This window comes from Chanos chanos, chromosome 1, assembly GCF_902362185.1.
Source record: "Chanos chanos chromosome 1, fChaCha1.1, whole genome shotgun sequence".
Lineage (NCBI taxonomy): Eukaryota > Metazoa > Chordata > Actinopteri > Gonorynchiformes > Chanidae > Chanos > Chanos chanos.
The window spans coordinates 61,008,172-61,027,388 of NC_044495.1; the positions used below are offsets into that span (position 1 = coordinate 61,008,172).

The 19,217-nt window shown below is 42.1% G+C and overlaps 1 protein-coding gene across 3 annotated transcripts in view; it reads left to right on the forward strand.

Annotated features, from left to right (window-relative positions):
- Nucleotides 1-1,226: 1,226 nt before the first annotated feature.
- antxr1a (ANTXR cell adhesion molecule 1a) overlaps nucleotides 1,227-19,217 on the forward strand; it is a 42,732-nt gene continuing 24,741 nt past the window's right edge. For all 3 annotated transcript variants that reach the window (XM_030777892.1, XM_030777899.1, XM_030777906.1), the window contains exons 1-9: nucleotides 1,227-1,574; nucleotides 8,579-8,650; nucleotides 9,530-9,601; nucleotides 14,022-14,103; nucleotides 14,365-14,398; nucleotides 14,610-14,689; nucleotides 16,493-16,561; nucleotides 17,023-17,103; nucleotides 18,704-18,764. In XM_030777892.1, the coding sequence (XP_030633752.1) occupies nucleotides 1,423-1,574; nucleotides 8,579-8,650; nucleotides 9,530-9,601; nucleotides 14,022-14,103; nucleotides 14,365-14,398; nucleotides 14,610-14,689; nucleotides 16,493-16,561; nucleotides 17,023-17,103; nucleotides 18,704-18,764 (703 nt within the window). In that variant the 5' untranslated portion in view covers nucleotides 1,227-1,422. The remainder of the gene's footprint in view (nucleotides 1,575-8,578; nucleotides 8,651-9,529; nucleotides 9,602-14,021; nucleotides 14,104-14,364; nucleotides 14,399-14,609; nucleotides 14,690-16,492; nucleotides 16,562-17,022; nucleotides 17,104-18,703; nucleotides 18,765-19,217) is intronic.

Sequence of the window (19,217 nt, forward strand, 5' to 3'; positions counted from 1 at the left end):
GTCAGTATAAGACGTAGTATCACACCCAAATCTCATACAGACATGGTTGTGCAAATCCAGATGCTTAAAGAAATCAAAAGTTGTCAATACCAGCTGACCAGATTTTCAGCAAAAATAGGACTTTTTTGGGGGGAAAAGGAGGAGAGTACTTTTATTTTGTAAAATATAACTACACTATACTCCACCACCTCTCTGATTTCCTGCTTCACAACTGTTCTTTTCACTCCCATCTCTCATACACACACTTGTTTTCCAAGTAGTAGAGAAAAGGTATATTGTTTCATAAAAACTGTTATATTCAAGTGTTAATCATCAACAGAATTTTTTAAAAATACAAACTGGGGTAAGTAGTCACTGTTGAGCCTGGCACAGACAGTGAAGTTGAACTGGTGTCTTAGGCACCATGTCCACAGACACCTGAGACTATACATCATAACGAGGGGAATATGAATGATGAGGACAAAGGCCATTACCTTTAGTACCTTTAGTAGACAGAAAGAGCCAAGAAACAACAAGTATGGAAATGCTGAATATATAAAGACTGAATATGTAGCCCAGTTTGATAGTGCATAAACTGGGCAGATACAATACACTCAGCACTATGTCTCAGATACGTTACCACTCGGTGGTGGCCAGTGTTCTGGTTTATACTGTAGTGTTCTGGGACAACAGAGTGAGAGCAGCAGATGCCAACAGAATCAACAAGCTCATCAGGAAGGAAAAAGAAACCAACAAATGAACTAAAAAAACTGCTGAACCTTTTTTGCCACTAGATGGCAGTGCAACTTCATTAGCTCTCAGCTGTCACTCAGAATCATTGTCTTGCCCTTTCCTGTGTTTCTCAGAGGGTGGAAAGTTTTTTGTCCGGAGTCAGAGGATAAGAGACACTATACCACAGCACTCTCCAGAGCTCTCTTGAGTTTACACATACAGACACATACACCCACACACATACACATACACATACTCACACACACACACACACATGCGTATGCACACATACGCTCTCAGTGCACTAAAGAGACATTCTCCAAGAGACGGACAAGTGTCTGCCTTTTGCATTCAGTTGCATGCAGATATATAAGTGTGAGTGATTAAGTTAGTGTGCATGTTGCCTCAGAGTTTGTCTGAGTGGATAATTCACTGAAAAAGTTGCGGCTGGGTGACAGACAGACAGACAGACAGACGGACAGCTGTCTTACGTCTTTGCTTCAGTTTCCGAAGCACCACCAGGACCGAACTGAGGGAATGATCTTCCCTGAAGAGGATGGCTTAGTGGACTGAGAAGACTTGACTATAACAAAGGGATATCTGCAGCATCTGGGAGAGCAGCTCTTCTCCAACAAACTTGAGACACCACCTCATTTTTTATGGTTTAAATTTTTGTTTAGAAGATACGTTTTACTACTTCTGACTGGGACCATGTCGGTGTGCGTGTGGAAGGCATTAGGCATAGCTGTGTTTGCCTGTGGCGTGTGGGTGATTGTGGATGCTAATACAGGACAGAATCCCGAGAGAGGACCTGCTTCTCCCTCCTGCTACGGAGGTTTTGACCTCTACTTCGTTTTGGACAAGTGAGTGAGCCATTCTCCTTCTCTCTCTCTCTCCTTCTCTCTCTCTCTCTCTCTTCTTCCTCAGCTGTCCATCATTCTTAAATGGAGAGATTGTATCTGTGAAAACTCAGCTGGTTTTCGTGCGTGGCAGGTCGTTTTGCAGCCGGGCTCATTTGGACTGGAGAAAAACCTGCTTAGTCAAATGAGTTTCACTCTTTGAGATTCCTTCACGTTATAGTGGACTTTCATTTAAACAGCACCTACTTTACCTCATCTAAGATCCAACAAAGGAAACTGAGCATTTAAAGGCAGGTTGGACAAATTAATCTTAGCACTGAAAAATGTTGATTTGTCTGTAAAAATGATATTTTGATTGGATAGACGGTTTAATATGGCAGATTTCTATCAATAAGAAAACAAATTTCTCATATCTCTGTTAACTGCGAGAAAGGAAGTATGAATCTTCATCAGCAGGTTTCCATTACTTGACTTTTTGTAAGCTACTAAATAATGAATTCTCTGCTTTTGGGACACTAAGGTTGTTTTTTTTTTTTTTTTTTTTTTTCTTTTTTAAATCTAAGTCATATGCACTAGCGGTTTTGACTCTCGCTGGTTCATTGAGGTCATTTGAATTTGACTCTCTAGCACCACCTATTAGTGTGTCACAAACAGACAACCTGGTGCCAAAACAACAGCGCTGATACAGGGAAACAGGGATGGATTCAGCAGCTGTTGTCAATGGAGAGCAACTGCTTGTCATCCTTCACTTAAACACAGGCAGCAAAAAAAGAGGCAAAGTATTAAACATTGCACCAGCCAACACCAAATGCCTTCGAAGTGTTGAGGGGAGTTGTTAGCTGCAAACAGGGAAGCATATATGTTTTTGTTCTATTCCTCCTGGACTGTTGAGTCACAGAGGATCAAACAAAAACAAAGACATGATGACTACATCAACAGTCAGATGCACAGATGGAGAATCAATTACATATATGCCTTTAAAACCCATCACTGCAGAGCATGGTTTACCTGTTCCTAAACCAAGCACACACACACACACACACACACACGTACATCTATACACACACATGCACAACCCCCCCCACACACACAAATACACACTCACATGCAAAGACACACAAACATGCACACGCACATGCACACACACACACACACACGCACATGCACACGCATACACACACGTATGCACATGTACACACATGCAAACTTGCACACATACATACATATATTCCCATGCGCACATGTGCTCACACATACACACACACACACACACACACACACACACACACACACACACACAAACACAGACACATACACAAACATACATGCACATGCATGCACACACACGCACACATACACACACACGCAAACATACACACATACATACATATATTCCCATGCACACATGTGCCCACACACACACACATGCACACACGCACGTGCACACACACACACACACACACACACACACACACACACACACACACACACATTGGCTTGTGTTAAAGTTTAGATACATACACATCTCTGTCAGTGCTATGACACTTTTGATTTGAATTGTTTCTGCACTTACATGTGGACCTGACAGAGTCTCCAGTCTATAAATACTTCATCATTATCATCATCATCATCATGATTCCAACTCCAACTTGCTGTGTTTTTGTTGGCGGGACCCACTATTTTGCCAAGATGTTCATATATTGTTTTAACCTAAGCCTGTTTTCCTGACATTTCTTCCCCCCTCTACTGCATCTGATCTTCGTCAAAAGATTAAAAAAAAAAATGAGCTCAGTTTTTCTGTATAACAAGCACATGTAAGACTCTATTTCCAGGGAACTTCATCATTCTCAGAATGCCTCTTCCCCTTGTTCTGCTGTGTGATGGACTATCACCACTCATCATATAGTCATGTAGTCGACTGGTGATTTGAAAAAGCTTTTTTTCAGGGCAAACCAGATGCACAGCTGGTCAGAGTCTGACAGACAGACAGACAGAGGCAGAGAATAGAATCACATCTGGCACTGACTTGATGCTGCATCACGTTAGAACCTAAATATGGCCACTCTGATTGGACACATTTATCGGTTGCTCCAGTCTGCTCCCGGTCCGCCCACTTTTCATCTTTAAATGATGACATCACTCGCATAAAGACAGCTCAAGAGAATCTCCCAGTCTCTACATTTCTGCTTCATGCAGACATATCAACTAGTGTCAGCTTATATGGTTTGCATATGTGAAATACATTTTTTTCCCCCGTAGTTCTATGTGTGTAAGATTGTAAAAGGCTGAGATGGGTTAAATCCACATGTTAGAATTTGACTGGCTATACCAATCAGCTGTAACAGTGCTGCATATTGGGGTCTCTGACCTACTTATACAGGTCTCACAGAAAATATGATGGGTGTGTGTATGTGTGTGAGTGTGTGTGTGTGTGAGTGTGAGAGTGTGTGTGTGTGTGTGTATTTATTTAGGTACCCTGATTTTTTTTAAAAAAGCAAATGCAGAGAAGAGGCCATGTGTGACGGTACATTTCCACATATCAGTTTTGGATCTGTAGCGGAATAAGCTTTCGGCTAGCAGAGCTTAGCTGTGTGGTGTTTTTAGGGGTAATTTCAGTTCATTACAGTTGTGGTAAGTGTGCAGTGTAGTAACTATGCTTGTGGAGTCTGTAGTGCTCCAGTTTATGGCTATGGCTTTGGCAGGTCAAGCCAACCTCTGGTTGGATGAGCGGCTGAGTGCTTCTGAACGGCTTTGACGTTTATTGTTCTAGAGAATTCTGCCGAGATTCCACTTTTTAGCGTGACGCAATCTTTGGCACTTTGCGTCTCATGACTAGTGCAAAGTGAAGTAGCATTAGGAATACAGCCTTATTGACCTGAGCACTGACATTTATATGAATCATTCCTCAAATCTGCCGGGTGGAGCCCAAGTAAGACAATACAAAGGCTCTAATATTCAAGAATGAAATGGACTGAAGCAAACCTGTCATTTGAGACAGACATGTTTTAGTTTTGTGGAGAGACAGAAACCAAGTGCAGAGAAGACTAGGTCTGGTTTGGTAGAGACCTGTTTTGGTAGAAATCTGGTTTGGTGGGCACCTGCATTGGTAAAGGGACAGCCCTAGTTTGGTGGAGACCTGGTTTGGTGGAGAGGTTCAGACCTGGTTCTATAGAAAACTGGTGGAGGCTTGCTTTTTTTTTTTAGATCTGGTATGGCAAAGACCTTGTTTGTTAGAAATCTTGTTTGGCAGAGAACTGGTTTGGTAAAGATCTGGTTTGGCAAAGACCTGGTTCGTTAGAGATCTTGTACGGCAGAGAACTGGTTTGGTCAAGATCTGGTTTGGCAGAGACCAGCAAGTTCAGCATTCCCAGGGTATGTTTTCGTTAGCTGGCTTGACAAACCCTAACAACTGCAGTCACGGATAAGCAATGTCAAGACGGTGGTTACAAAGTCGTTAAGTCAACCCAGGGTTTCCAAATCTAGCTATGGGCGTGTTCATGTCGAAGGGGCGGTGTTGACAGCAGATGACCAATCACAGACATGTAAAGGTCTAGAGCAGCATCTATCACTCAAGAAGAACAAACCATAATCTACGTCAGAGGGGGCCATGTTGAGGGGGAAAAAACTCAGAGATTTCGAGAATAAAGTTGTAATATTATGAGAATAAAGTCGTACTTTTACGAGAAAAAAGTCAGAATGTTACGAGAATACTGTCGTAACTTTAGGCTGTTATTTTTAGAGGGGAAATATCAGAAGAGCAGCCCGCTGCCTGCGTTAAACAGAGGAACGTAGAGCATCTTGTGAAGTTATACTTTTAGTACAGGTTTCACAAATAATGAAACACTTAATCTTTTGGCACATCAGCACAACATTATCATAAGTATCAGACAAACAGCAGTTGCCAGAAGCTCAGGCTTCCACTGACTCTCCTCTCGCCCGTTTTGTTAGTTGCTGGTAACATATTTTCCTAAACATTATGGGGGTTTTTATCTCATAATATTACGACTTTATTCTTGAAATCTCAGAATTATTCCCCTCAATGTGGCCCTAACTCTCCATTGTAATAATCCTTAACAAATATGAGGACTTTAAATCTGTAATACAGGTTAAAAGCAACAGTTGCTGCAGCCAAAGGAAATCTGGCAAAAAAAAATAGCAGACTGCATGAACGTGTAAATTAACAGGCTTATCACTGCCCCATCATTAAGGTACGAGTAGATCTGAGTATAATCACAGTTGTGTGTTACATGAAATTAATGGGTTAAACCTAAAGTTACTTCGCTAACCCCCAAATCCTGCTTCATAATTCAGGCCCTTGGTTTGGTAGAGATCTTGTTTGGCAGAGAACTGTTTTCTTAGAGATCTTGTTTGGCAGAGAACTGGTTTGGTAGAGATCTTGTTTGGCAGAGAACTGGTTTGGTAGATTGTCTGTTACAGACCTGGTTTGGTGGACACGAGGAGAGAGTTGGAAGCAAAAGGAGAGGAGGTCATTCTATGTCCAGTTAACAAATTCAGCCACACGCCATTATACTGGCCGTGTACTGCACAGTAAGAAAATTCATCCGTCTCAACGCTGCAGAGTTGGAACTTGCACTTTCACACTGTCTTATCACTACGTTTCAGCTAGTGGTACCTAGAGGCTGTTTTATAAACACAAGCAAGCTATTACGAGTAATCACTGCAATGTAAATACACACTGGGGAAATTAAAATGTAGTTGCATTTGTAATAACATGCTAATACGCATATTGTAACATAAGACATGATTCAATCATCTGTCTGTGTCTGCTGTGATGTAATATTTATCGTTTGGCAAGAGTGGTAAAAAAGTCCTCATCTTTTCAAAATTCAAAGTATTTCACTCATTGTGTATTAACTTATAGATTTAATGCCCCCCAAAGCTCATTAATTAAACCTAATACACTTTTCAATGTATAAATTTGGTAGGAAGTGACGGGATGGCTTTAAATTATTCGACGAGTTCATCCAAGTTTACCTCTTATGAAATACCGTCTGTCTCTGTTTACAGTGTTTACAGTGGCACTTTCTGAGGCTAAACACCAATGGCATGTTGTGTATCTGCCTTTTTCTGCACGAGCCTCCGAAACCCCCGTGCCATTGGTCAGTGTTGTAGTGTAGACTTGGCCTCAGACCAGAACGCCGCAGCTGTCTGTCTGTCTATCTGTCTAGTCACTTCTTTGTCATCTCTTTTCCTCTTTGTGTCTGTTGAACCTGTTCCCCATTAGCTCCAGATGTGCCAAACTCTCGACTGCTCTGGCTTCTGTACAAACTCCTCAAACTGCAGAGGGAAAGTGGATGCAGAAAGAGGGAGACAAAGAGAGATAAAGAGAGAGCGACAGAAAGACAGAGAGAGAGAGAGAGAGAGAGAGAGAGAGAGAAGGGGGGGGGGGATGTCATATGATTTCCTAAATTACCAGTATTATCCAAATGGGTCATGCAAATCACACCCATACACTCTCACCAAATTGCTCATTGATCCAAAATGAGATATGGACCCTGGGAGAATGGTCCTAGATCTTCGATAGTGTCATTTGACAAATGACAGCTATTAGAGATTAATAAGAGAATGTTTAAAACAATACAGATTAAAATCCTACATCATCCAGGAATTGCTCTTTAATTCACGAAATCCATCATATTTTGGACAAATTGCATTTTCAGTGTTTTTCTTTTTTCTATTTAATGGAGCTGAAAAAAGCAAGTTCCAGATATTAGACCAATTTAAACTTTGGTCCACATATGTTTTCAAGTCAGGTCAATAAATTCACAGAGTAGTCGAAACAGTTGGCACATGAACATCCAGGCATATCATATCATATCATATCATATCATATCATATCATATCATATCATATCACATCATATCATTGGCACTTGACATGTGCGTTGTTTGTCACATGGCCGGGGATGGTAAACCTGCGGTCAAGAGGATTTATGCTGCGGTTACTATGGCAATGCATCGGGAATCCATTTCCGGCTCTCCGTGGTTTCCTATGTACATGCGCTTGGTAATTATGCAGTCAAACAATCAAAACGCTCACCCGTAATGAATTTGCAGAAAGAATGAACTGTAAACAAACTAAAGGAAATGGGTTTCACATTTACACAAACATTAAAACTCCCCACCGCTGCCTGGAGATGGAAATGCAGCCAAACTGTCATTATGGCCAGACGATTGCCCTCGCGTCATAAAGTTATGCAGCACAGTTTCAGGATGATGATGTCACGGCTCAGCATCCCTCTTTGGGTTCTCTTGTTCTTTGTTGACATGAGAAAAAGCACAGCCACCCAGCTGGATTTGGAACACGGGAAGCCGAGCAAGACGCCATGGTGGAAGCGACGGGAAAGGTTAAAACAGGCGGTGGTTTTGGGTTGTTATGAAAAATTAAACAGGGGCTAAATAAGGGTTTCTAGGTTTATAGTACACATTGTGTCAAACGTGGCCGCTAATCTGGAGTCACCACGTTCAAAGCTTTCAAACTTTCTGCGATGTGACATTCAGCATAGAATCACAGAGGTGTAAAAACTCAAAGTAGTGACACAGCGTCGGGATGTCTTTTTCTCCCAGCATTGCGTTTAGAGGCCAAAATCAGCGCATCTCCACGTCACATTGTGCTACATTTGAATGAATGATGGGGCTTAGGACATGTGATCTGAGCGTATTCACAATCAATCTGTGACTTTCTCAGATTAGAATAAACACACGGCTGGTGTCTAGTTGTGCATGCCTCCTAAATGACCAGAGTTTGTAAAAGTCTATGCCACAACAGCACAGTAAGTGATTCTGTCAGTCCTGTGAGGTTGCAGAGCGTATCATTACTCAGCCTAATCTGCTCTCCTGGACCAGTGCCCTGGAAGAGAAAGACAACACAGAGCGGCCGAGAACAGACCGGTCAACAACCTCTTCATTCATACCCACTCAATTCTCAAACACTGAAAATGTGTCTTCCTGCTCTCTCTTTCCCTCTCTCTCTCTCTCTCTTTACAGATCTGGAAGTGTTGAGCATCATTGGAATGAAATCTATAGCTTCGTGGAACATCTGGCACAAAAATTTATAAGGTAATAAAATAAAATAAAATAAAAGAGATACTTTTTTTTTTTTTTTTGCTTTGGCGTGATGACAAGGAAGAGACAGTTAGCATGATCAAAGTGTCGACATGAGATTGAAGACTTTTAACCAGCTTTCATAAGATCACTGATCTGCTGAAGGAATGGCTTTATTTCACACGCAGAATTGTCCCAAAGTCTCAGCTGTCACATTTTTTTAAACAAACCGAAAACTGAGGTCAACGCAGTGGTTTATCAGAAGTCCACGTGCTTGTAAGCTGCGTTAAACGACTTGCATGCAAATCACTGAACCGCCTGTGAGGATCAAATTGTCTAAACGGGTTTAAAAAAAAACCTCACAAATGATCAACACATGGACAGCATGCAATAAATAAACAAACAAACAAATAAATAAATTGTAAAAACAGCACACAAACACTGGAGTACAAAAAAAAAATATTTGTTTGTGGATGATACTTTGAGGGAATGAAAACAGAACTTCCAGGCTAAATAAAGTCTAGATAACTTTTGCCGTGTCCTTCAAACTCATTAATCAGGAAAACTGTGTGTACGCATCCAAATTTAGACGATGCATGATTCAACACTGGGAGTCACAACTCTTAAAAAGTCTTTTCCTTTTCTGTGTACGATATTCTCCAGATGTTAGTGGCTTTGTGCACTTTTTAATAGCACTTGTATTTTCAAACAGCTGACTTGATTATGTAAGTATCTACAGATCTTCCACGTCTGGTCAGAATTATTCATGAGAAACAGAATACAGCTTCCGTGTTACGCTTCCACACCATCCTGAATTTGTCTTTCCCACAGTTGTCCTGGCGAAGCCAAGCTTTTCTTATTTCACATAAACTGCCTGTGTCTGTTTCTCCCCAGTCCACAGTTACGTATGTCCTTCATCGTGTTTTCCACTGAGGGGCGGATCCTGATGCGTCTGACAGAGGATCGGTGGGTATACATGGAGCATTCACCCTGACAACATCATATAACACCACACCAAACCCAAAAGACCCCTAAAATACTTCACTGTATGCAGCAAAGGTTTGATTTTCACAGTGTAAAATATCCTAGAGTAGTGTCCTAAAGTAGAGTAGAGTTCTTTTCAGAGTTACTCTACATGCTATTACAGTTTTTTTTCGATTACTAACGTGCTTTGGTCAAAACTGAAGTCACATTGTCAAAACTCTTCACACAGTCGGTGAAACAGAAGTCTATGTGGACCAAACTGTGAATCGTTTTTCATTGCTTTCACACAAAATGCATTCAATGACAACATTTTTTAAAATCCATGAACTCTTTTCTCATTCATACTCCACCACCTGTAAAACACTCTATATTTACAGCACATTTTTCCAGTGCTAACACACTGTTTTAAAACTGTTAAAAACACATTCAAAACAGGATGATGGCAAAATGTCGTGCATTTCTGCAGTAACCATATTGAAATATATAGAAAGTCTTAGCAGAATATTTACAATAAAATGAAATAATAGCCATTCCAAACACAGCGGATTGCAATTTCAGCTGAAAGCCCAGCCACATGATGTTGATGAGAACTTGTTGCCAAATGCAGGAGACAGGGAGGACTAGAACCCTGACAGTACTGAACAGTATGAGTCATTATACTATACATGTTGTTTATGGGGATTTTTTTGGTAATTATTATTGCAGCCCTGGAATTTCAGGAATTTGTTTTCTTGTTTCAACTTTTCATTTTTTCACACGTAAATTACTATATGCAAAGATACAGAAAAAATAAAGGATGTTGAAGCAATTTGCTGCATTTCTGATTCATTCTTGTTATGTATACTTTAGTACAGCCAATAAAGTGGAAAAATGTTATTCTTATTCTAGACTAATTTATGTTCAAAACCATTTAAACTTTAAAGACAAAAGTTCATCATTTATGTTGTTAGTGTTGTTTTGGTCAGTGTGTTATGAGTGACAGTGTATGCTTTCTGAGTGAGAACTGTTGCCAGTGTTATGGTGGAAAGAGCTTATTTTGAGACATGTATGAAGTGTTTTGGTGGTTTGAGTGGGTTTTGAAGGTGAGATTAACTGTTTCGCCAAGATGCATGTTGGTAATGCAGACTGTATGAAGAGTTTTGAAAAAGTGGCTTCAGTATTGACCGATGTGTGGTAGCAATTGAAAAACAACTGTAACTCCTCTAGTGTCAAAGATGTAGGTGTCCATGGAATGAATAATTGTATTTAGCCTGTGGGGTGTGGATCACATGAACACTATATTCGTTATTCATTTAACACTGAGCTCTCTCTGTATGCTGGCATGCTGAGGCTCCGAGCAGCATAATCGATCTGCCCTAAAATGTGTGACGGTTTGTGTACGTGTTTCTTAGTTTGTTGGAGGTAGCTTGAAGAACATGGTAGTTAACCTTAAAAAGTCACAGGCAGACTGGTACTGGGACTTCCACAATGTTTGTCATTTATGACAAATAAATTGCTCAATCTTACCAAGCCCGGTTGTACGGCTACTATTTGATCATACATGAGCAAAACAGAGGCCACATGCAACCTAAACGTGACCACTGAGCTGAAAAACCAAAAGAAAAAAAGAAGAAGAGGAAAATGTAGAGTAGCTCAGCAGTAGGCCTTCTCTGTAGCATGTGCGCTGCTTAATTAACTTAAGGAAAACAAGACGCTGTCTGTTGACGCTGCCTCTCTCACGTCTAAGGCGCACAGCATGTCTTAAAAGGTATGCTTCTTCATAACTTCCACTGTTACACAGGCCAGATTCAAAAACTAAAATTGTCTGGGATAATCCGAACCACTGCCAATAGTCTGACCCAGTGGAAAATTCGAGACAAATACTGATAGCCAACTGCCCTTGCTAAAACAGAGAGAATTAATTAGCATGAAGGATTGCAGTCAGTGAGTGCTCTGTAAAGCGTATAAACTCAGATGTGTAAACTGTCAGCTGTGATACGTACAGGCTGAGAGATGATCGTTCTTACCACGTGGGATGACTAGTATCATCAGAATATTACAGTGACGTCACAGTGATGTCACAGTGATGTCACAGCGAACTCCAATCGGGGAAGAGAAAGAATAATGACTAAATCTGAAAATTATTTCTCCGTTTAGCCCTTCCGTCCACACTAAAACAGCGTTTTCCGCCACCGAAAATGACACTTTCTGAAAACGCTCTCTGAGGTGTATAAATCTGAAAACGCTGGATTTGAGTTGCAATGTGGACAGGGAAAACGAAGAGTTTCAGAAACGATGATGCACATCAGTGACATGCGGTAAATGCTGCTCTGTAAGCATTTCAGCGTTTTGGTGTGAAATGGTACGAAAACGACAGTGCGGACGGAGAGCATTTAACATAAAGTCTGTGTTTTCAGATTTACCCAGCTTAGTGTGGATGTAGCCTAACGCTTAGGGTGCTAACATGTTGGCTGTCAAGATCTTTATTTAAGATCCTGTTGGCCCAGGGCAATCTGCACTGATGAGTCCCTGTCTGAGCTGACACCACACGTCAATCCAGCAATCTGAGGACCTGAGATCCAGTCTGGTCGCCACACACACACACCACCAATGATTTCAGTTTGAGTTCTCCCTGTGTGGAGTTTCAGAGGCTGGTTCATGACCCATACAGAAAGAGAGAGAGAGAGAAAGGGGGAGAGACAGAAAGGGGGAGAGACAGAGAGAGGAAGAGACAGAAAGACAAAGAGAGAGATCTGCATTATGAGTTCCCGTGATGCCTCCATCCTCAGTCGGACCGTAATCAGTCGGACCGTAAGCTTCCGTGTGTACCTGAGAAATGTCACTCACTGTGGGCTGGACTGGATCACAGTCCCACACTGAGACCAAAGGCCAAGTGCTCCGAGTCTGCAGGCATCCCGCTGCTTCGGTCCAATACAGCCCTGACGTCTTCTGTGTGTGTGTGCGTGTATCTACGAAGCACACTCTCATCACAAGCCAGTGCACTGTCCCTGCAGCCTGGCCCAGTGTGTCTGATCTGCAGTGTGTAGCTTCACTGGGAAAAGTAGATTCTGACCCAGTTACTGACCTAACGTTTGGGTCGTCATGATGACTGGTCTTTCTCCCAATGCACCATCTAACATTACAGAACAAATAAACCAGTCTTGTTTATCTAGTTTCTTAGTCAAACAAACAGAATTCAGTCAAAAAAGTACATTTTTCCCCCCTTGGATGACTCATACATTCAGCTGAAAATAAAGTACTTCTTCTTTTTTTCTCAACCATCTGAAACAGAAAATGAAGTTCAGTCCTTCTCCAAAACACTAAAAAGTCCAAACTGAATCCTGAGCTGTTTGAAGACTTTGTTTCTGCCGTGTCCTAGAAACAAAGGCCACGTTTACACGCTCACAGAATCCCCATTAATGACCCATGTCCTGGTCTATGGAATAAGCTGCTCGCATGCACGCTGATCAAATATTAGGAACAACTGGCTCTCCCGAATGTTCTTATGATAGCTCTAATGATCACGATCTATCTTCCAAACACTGCCTAAGGGACAAACATGTTTGGTTTTTTTGGGGGTTTTTTTGGAGGTGTGGGGAGGGAGCGTAGGGAATGACCAGAAATGAGTGTTAGTTTGGGTGGAGGGGATATTTCAACACAGACAATCTCGTGCTTCAGCGTTCCAAATAAACAGAGGGACGTTCCACTTTCGGGTTGCTTAGATACTAACCAGTCGTGATCTCCACAGAAAAGCCATGGCGAATGAGTCATTTGGCATTCAGAACATTTGGGTATTTGGGCAAATATACAGCTCTGCTCCGGCCTCTTGTCTCTGTTTGGATGTCTTTCTTTCCTCAGAGTGACAGATGCTCTGGTTTTCACCCCCTGGCTTCTCTTCAGTTCTCCGCTAGCTGCACCCCATAGGTGCCCCTGACACTCGTTCAGGTTGTTTTGGTTTTGCAGGATCAGTTTGCTTTTTAGCTTTGTGGGTCCACAGCCCTACTGAAAAGAGATTTATGGAAACCATATTTCTCTCTGCCTCTCCGTCTCTCCTTATTGTTGTAAGGCTGAGGAGCCACGAGCGATAAAATGCGCTGTGCTTTGCTGGACTGTTTTAAAATGTCAGCCCCAGAGAGGCACGGTGAAAACGCGTTAATGAAATCCAACAGTTTACTCCACGAGCCAGTGTGTTCAGGATTAAATCTGATAGTTTAATTCTGGGTTCGAGGGAAAGTGGCTTCTGCAAATCACTGTCAAATACGCTGAGTGCTGTCACCATAAAATTCAGAAAGAAGGAACCAGAAGTACCTATGGCAACAGCGCACTGAGCGACTTGAGTTCCACCATCTGCGCAAGAGCTGAAAATGTGATTTTATTAGATCTTTGTGCCTATATCTGTATTCATACTTGCATCTTGATCCAGGGAAAAGATTCGAAAAGGCTTGGAGGAGCTCCAGAGGGTCCAGCCGGGTGGAGACACTTTCATGCACGAGGGAATTCAGAGGGTAAGCCAGACACTGTAGCCAAGAGCCATGTTGGCTCAAGATCTGGGCCTGGCCAGAGCCAGAATGGCAGACACATCTCGTTCACATTTTTAATTTTGGACTTATTCTGTGGTTGCTAAAGCAGAACCTTCAAATTTTTGTTTGGACTAATTATTAATTGTGTGACTTAGGAGAATGCAAGAGGTTTAATGGATAGGCCTAGACCTTATGTGATGTGATGGTCTTTGAGTTGTGAGTGCGATTTTTCTCTCTGCGTTTCAGGCAAGTGAACAGATTTACTATGGGAACACAGAAGGTATGTGCCAACCATAAAGTCTTTTCTCTGGTAACACGTGACTGCTTTTCACATAACAGAGTTAACAAGTCTGGCCTGCAGGAGCCCACGAGTTGGATGGGTTTTTTCTCCCTCTCCCTCGTTAAAGAAGCTAGATTCATATGATTTCCGATTATGTAGTTATTGGACCTGAGAGTGACGGTGGAGACAAAACGTGTGTTTCTCCGTACAGGATATCGGACCGCCAGCGTGATCATCGCCTTGACCGACGGAGAGCTGCATGAAAATCTGTTCTATTATGCTGAGAGAGAGGTAAGGGCAACGGTTTTTCAGAGAGAGAGAGAGAGAAAGCGTAGAGTGGAGTAAACTCTGTACAAGTGTGTGACAGTAAATGCAGTGAGTGACAGTAAATGCAGTGTTTTACAGTAAATGCAGTGTGTGACAGTAAATGCAGTGAGTGACAGTAAATGCAGTGTGTGACAGTAAATACAGTGTGTGACAGTAAATACAGTGAGTGACAGTAAATGCAGTGTTTTACAGTAAATACAGTGTGTGACAGTAAATGCAGTGTGTGACAGTAAATACAGTGTGTGACAGTAAATGCAGTGAGTGACAGTAAATACAGTGTGTGACAGTAAATACAGTGAGTGACAGTAAATGCAGTGAGTGACAGTAAATGCAGTGTGTGACAGTAAATACAGTGTGTGACAGTAAATGCAGTGTGTGACAGTACATACAGTGAGTGACAGTAAATACAGTGTGTGACAGTAAATGCAGTGAGTGACAGTAAATGCAGTGCTTTACAGTAAATACAGTGTGTGACAGTAAATGCAGTGTGTGACAGTACATACAGTGAGTGACAGTAAATACAGTGAGCTGAGTTAAAAGAAGCCCAAAAAAAAGAGGGAAAGCGAGCGATGTGTGGAAACCTTGAAATCTTAAACAGACCGGTGACAGATCTGTCAATCAGATCAAACGCCGGGGACAGGCTCTATCGCCACGGCAACACTTTCATCCCTTTCTTCGCTTCAGAAGAGAGAGAGAGAGAGAGAGAGAGAGTCAGAGAATCTTCAGGATATGTGTTTCCCACCTGTCCCCTGAGAGGAAGAGAGGCCAAGTCATTCTCCACACATCTGTAATGTCTGAGCTGTAACTCGTTTCTATGGGTTACAGTCCCATTTGCAGGTGCTGCTTCAACACAGAGCTGAGTTTCAGTAATCACCAACACACTTTAGCCTGGGTCAACACTGGCCTCGAAGAAATTATTCACGAACCTCAGGAATGATTGCAAATCTGATTGGCACATATTTTCGTGAGAAAGAATTCAAGATTCATAAGATTTATTCTTTTTACAGGGCGATTTAGAGAGACCTTAAAAATATTCACTGCAACGTATGAAAAAGCATTTGTTATCCATATGACCATTATCTGAGAAAATGTTTTTCTTTTCCAAAATGCAAGTGTCTGGAGTTTCAGAATTGAGCTGTCACTTGCTTGAATCAAAGTAAAGCAACTTCAGACAAGGGATCAGTTGAGTTTTTCTCCCCTAATTTGGAAAGACCAATCACCCTTGACCTCAATCACCCATGGGAATGACGTTAATTATCGCCCATTAGAGCCGCGGGTGCCGTTGGCATGTGTGACTCAGCTGGGATTCCAATCATTAGTGAGGACGATGAATGAGTTTCTTACACAAAATCAGACAACTAAGGCCAGATGTTTGTTTTTTGTTTAATCCCGTGTGGTATTTTTCTATCAAAGTGAAGTTACGTCAGAACAAGGTACGCTGTCTACAATATCTGTCGTACCGTCAATCAAAACACGTCCTGTTTTTAGGTTAAGCAAGAGTGAACGTGTCGTTAACTTGGGAGGTTATAAGAATTATCAAAATGATCCCGGGTTCCTCCTCGTTGTGTGTATGTGTGTGTGTGTGTGTGTGTGTGTGTGTGTGTGTGTGTGTGTATGTGTGTGTGTGTCAGAGGGGGGGAGTCACCTCTGCCCTAGTGAGTGTTAATGCACGTGCCCGAGACAGCGGTGCGATATAGCCGCGGCGTAAGTGAACGCAGGTGTTGTGTGTCTCTGCTGATTTGGTTCTCTCCTGCGGACACCTGACAGGCTAATCGCTCCCGAAGTCTGGGCGCCTCCGTCTACTGTGTGGGGGTAAAGGACTTCAATGAGACACAGGTGTGTGGGACATTTTTGTTTTGTTTTTTTTTTTTTCAATGTGAGAATAACAAACCCCGAGCTGTGTGTTAGCGCCTTTAGAGTTCAGTAAAGCACTTGCATGTAGTGTATGTTGATACATCAATTTTATGTCATTATTTCTTTGTCAAACCGTGTTTGAGCTCTTGGCTGAACTGAATCACATTGCACAGAGTTCAGACTGAGACGTATTCAGGTCTTTTGTTTTGTGGTGGTGGGGGTTTGTAATGTTTAGAGTGCTGTAAAACACTGATGTTTATTTGTAGAGTTTTGTCTCGCATCATCGCCACAGCCACCTCAAACATGGCAAAATGTTGATGAAAAAGACGTGTAGAAAAGACTCGATGAGGCGGAATGTTTTTCCTTGTTCTCTGGAATAACGGTCGTCTTCATGACCTTCTCTCTCTCTGTTTGCTTATTTGGTTTGCTCATTTATTTCACAGCTGGCTAAAATAGCGGACAGCAAGGACCACGTGTTTCCAGTGAACGATGGGTTTGAGGCATTACAGACTGTTATTGGCTCGGTAAGTGTCTGTGCGTGAGGGTAGAGAAGCTTCTAGAAGGTTCTTTAGATCCATTAAGATCTGTAAAGTGAACGCGTATGTAGTTTTTTGAGTCATCTATTTGATATAGTTATTCTGCCCCAGAGCACACTCAGATTTCAGATTTTCAGGGTGTCTGTTTCTAGAAAATCCAGACTAATCCAGAGTCCACAAAATGAACTCGTCCCCTCATTAAAACTCATTTCAAAATCTTGATTCAGGAACCCAATTACTGAGTCATGGTCTCATCCAACATCCTCACATTCCATCCAGACAAATCTTCCTGTTTTAATGTTTCCACTTTGGATGACCTGCAGTCACACTGCATAGCTGAGATTTAATAAAACCTTCAAACCTGCCACTGAAAAGGCAAAGTAATTCGAGATATGAGCTCATAAAAGGAATCTTGATGGGAAAATGCAGGAAAACAGGGATATAAAGAAAAACAAATAGCAGTGTTTAGCCGGTTCCCGAAGGTTCTGGAAAAGCACCAGGAATGGATTTTAGGGAAGTACCTGCTGAGCCTTTGACATGGCTGTGTTTGATCGGAGCTACTGGAGTCTACCCAAATAGGATCAAAGAGGGTGCACTGTATCCTTACACCCTCCGCTCGGATGTGTCAATTTATTTTCTCTCATTCAAAGAGAGGAGAGAAGAGAAGAGAAGAGAAGAGAAGAGAAGAGAAGAGAAGAGAAGAGAAGAGAAGAGAGGCCAGTTACACCAAAGTCCTGGACCTTCCAAACTGGGCATCATCTGGTGCCAATTAAAAAAAAAAAAACTTGTTGAAAGCTCTTAGCTATGACTCCAGAGAACAACGCAGGACGTTGAAAATCAGCAGGGCCCTCTTTCACAGAGCACATGCTTTTCCTAGACAGCGGGGGGTGGGGGGGGCGAAAGTGACTGGATCAAAATGACCACACCTCTCACAGGGGTCACCATGAGGGAGCAAGGGTGGGGGGGCATCGGTCTATTTATGAGTTACTAAAGAGGAAAATGAGGAACCTTTTACCGTGGAGTTATTGGGTCACGTTCGCCTCCAATCTGTGTCCCGCCGCACTGTGCACCACGAAGCTCCAAATGACTTCTCAAGGATCTCAGCTTTTTGCGTAACTTCACAAGCAAGGTGTGGAGCTGGTGACATGAGTTCTGTTCAAACCCTATAGTGGAGAGTGCTCAACTCTGGCCTCCTGAGTCCTGTTTTTGGCACCTATTTAACTGCTGTTGCCGTTGTTGATTGATTTCTATGTGATACCAGCTGACTCCCCGGTAAAGGTTGTGTTGAGAATCTCCAGGACCTTAGGTTCGAGGACTCCGGGTCGAGTGCCTTGTGATGTTCGCTGGAGTGTCCACTGGAAGTGCTTTGTGATGCCAGTGTGTTTTCCTGCCTGCTTCTCCTGAGTTCTCCTGGCTGACCCACTTTTCTTTCTTTATTTCTTTCTTTCTTTCTTTTTTTTTTTTTTTTTTTAACTTACCTCATTCAAGAACAACAACATTCCATACAGAAAACATTAACTCACCCCAGTCTCTTCTCTTCTCTTCTCTTCTCTTCTCTTCTCTTCTCTTCTCTTCTCTTCTCTCCTAGATCCTGAGGAAGTCCTGTATAGAGATCCTGGCAGCAGAACCTTCCAGTATCTGTGCAGGAGGTGAGTGTTGTTTTATGAGTCTCTTTGAAGCTCGTAACTGCGGAATGGTAGGTGCTAAATCACCCAAACGGCCAAAGGCCAAAAGCACATTAAATAACAAACAGTAGCTCCACTGTCAGCTGTGGATCAATCTGTGTACACCAGGAGTCTGGGCTTATGATAAACTAGAGATCCTCGTCAGCTGACGACACAAATAAAAGCTGCCTTCCTTTCATACCATGAGGCAAATTATTCTAAAAAATGACCAACCAATAAATTTGACCCCTTGTGGTGATCTGGTCTGAATATACAGCGAATAAAACATTTTTTTTTTCCACATTGAAAAAACAGGTCAAATCAACTTCTGGAGCTTTTAATTGTACATTTCAATCATTTGAGACTTCAAAGGTTTAGGGCCATTAGGATGTTTGATAGAAATCAAGAGAGATGATGGTATCCAATCAGAGAGCTGAT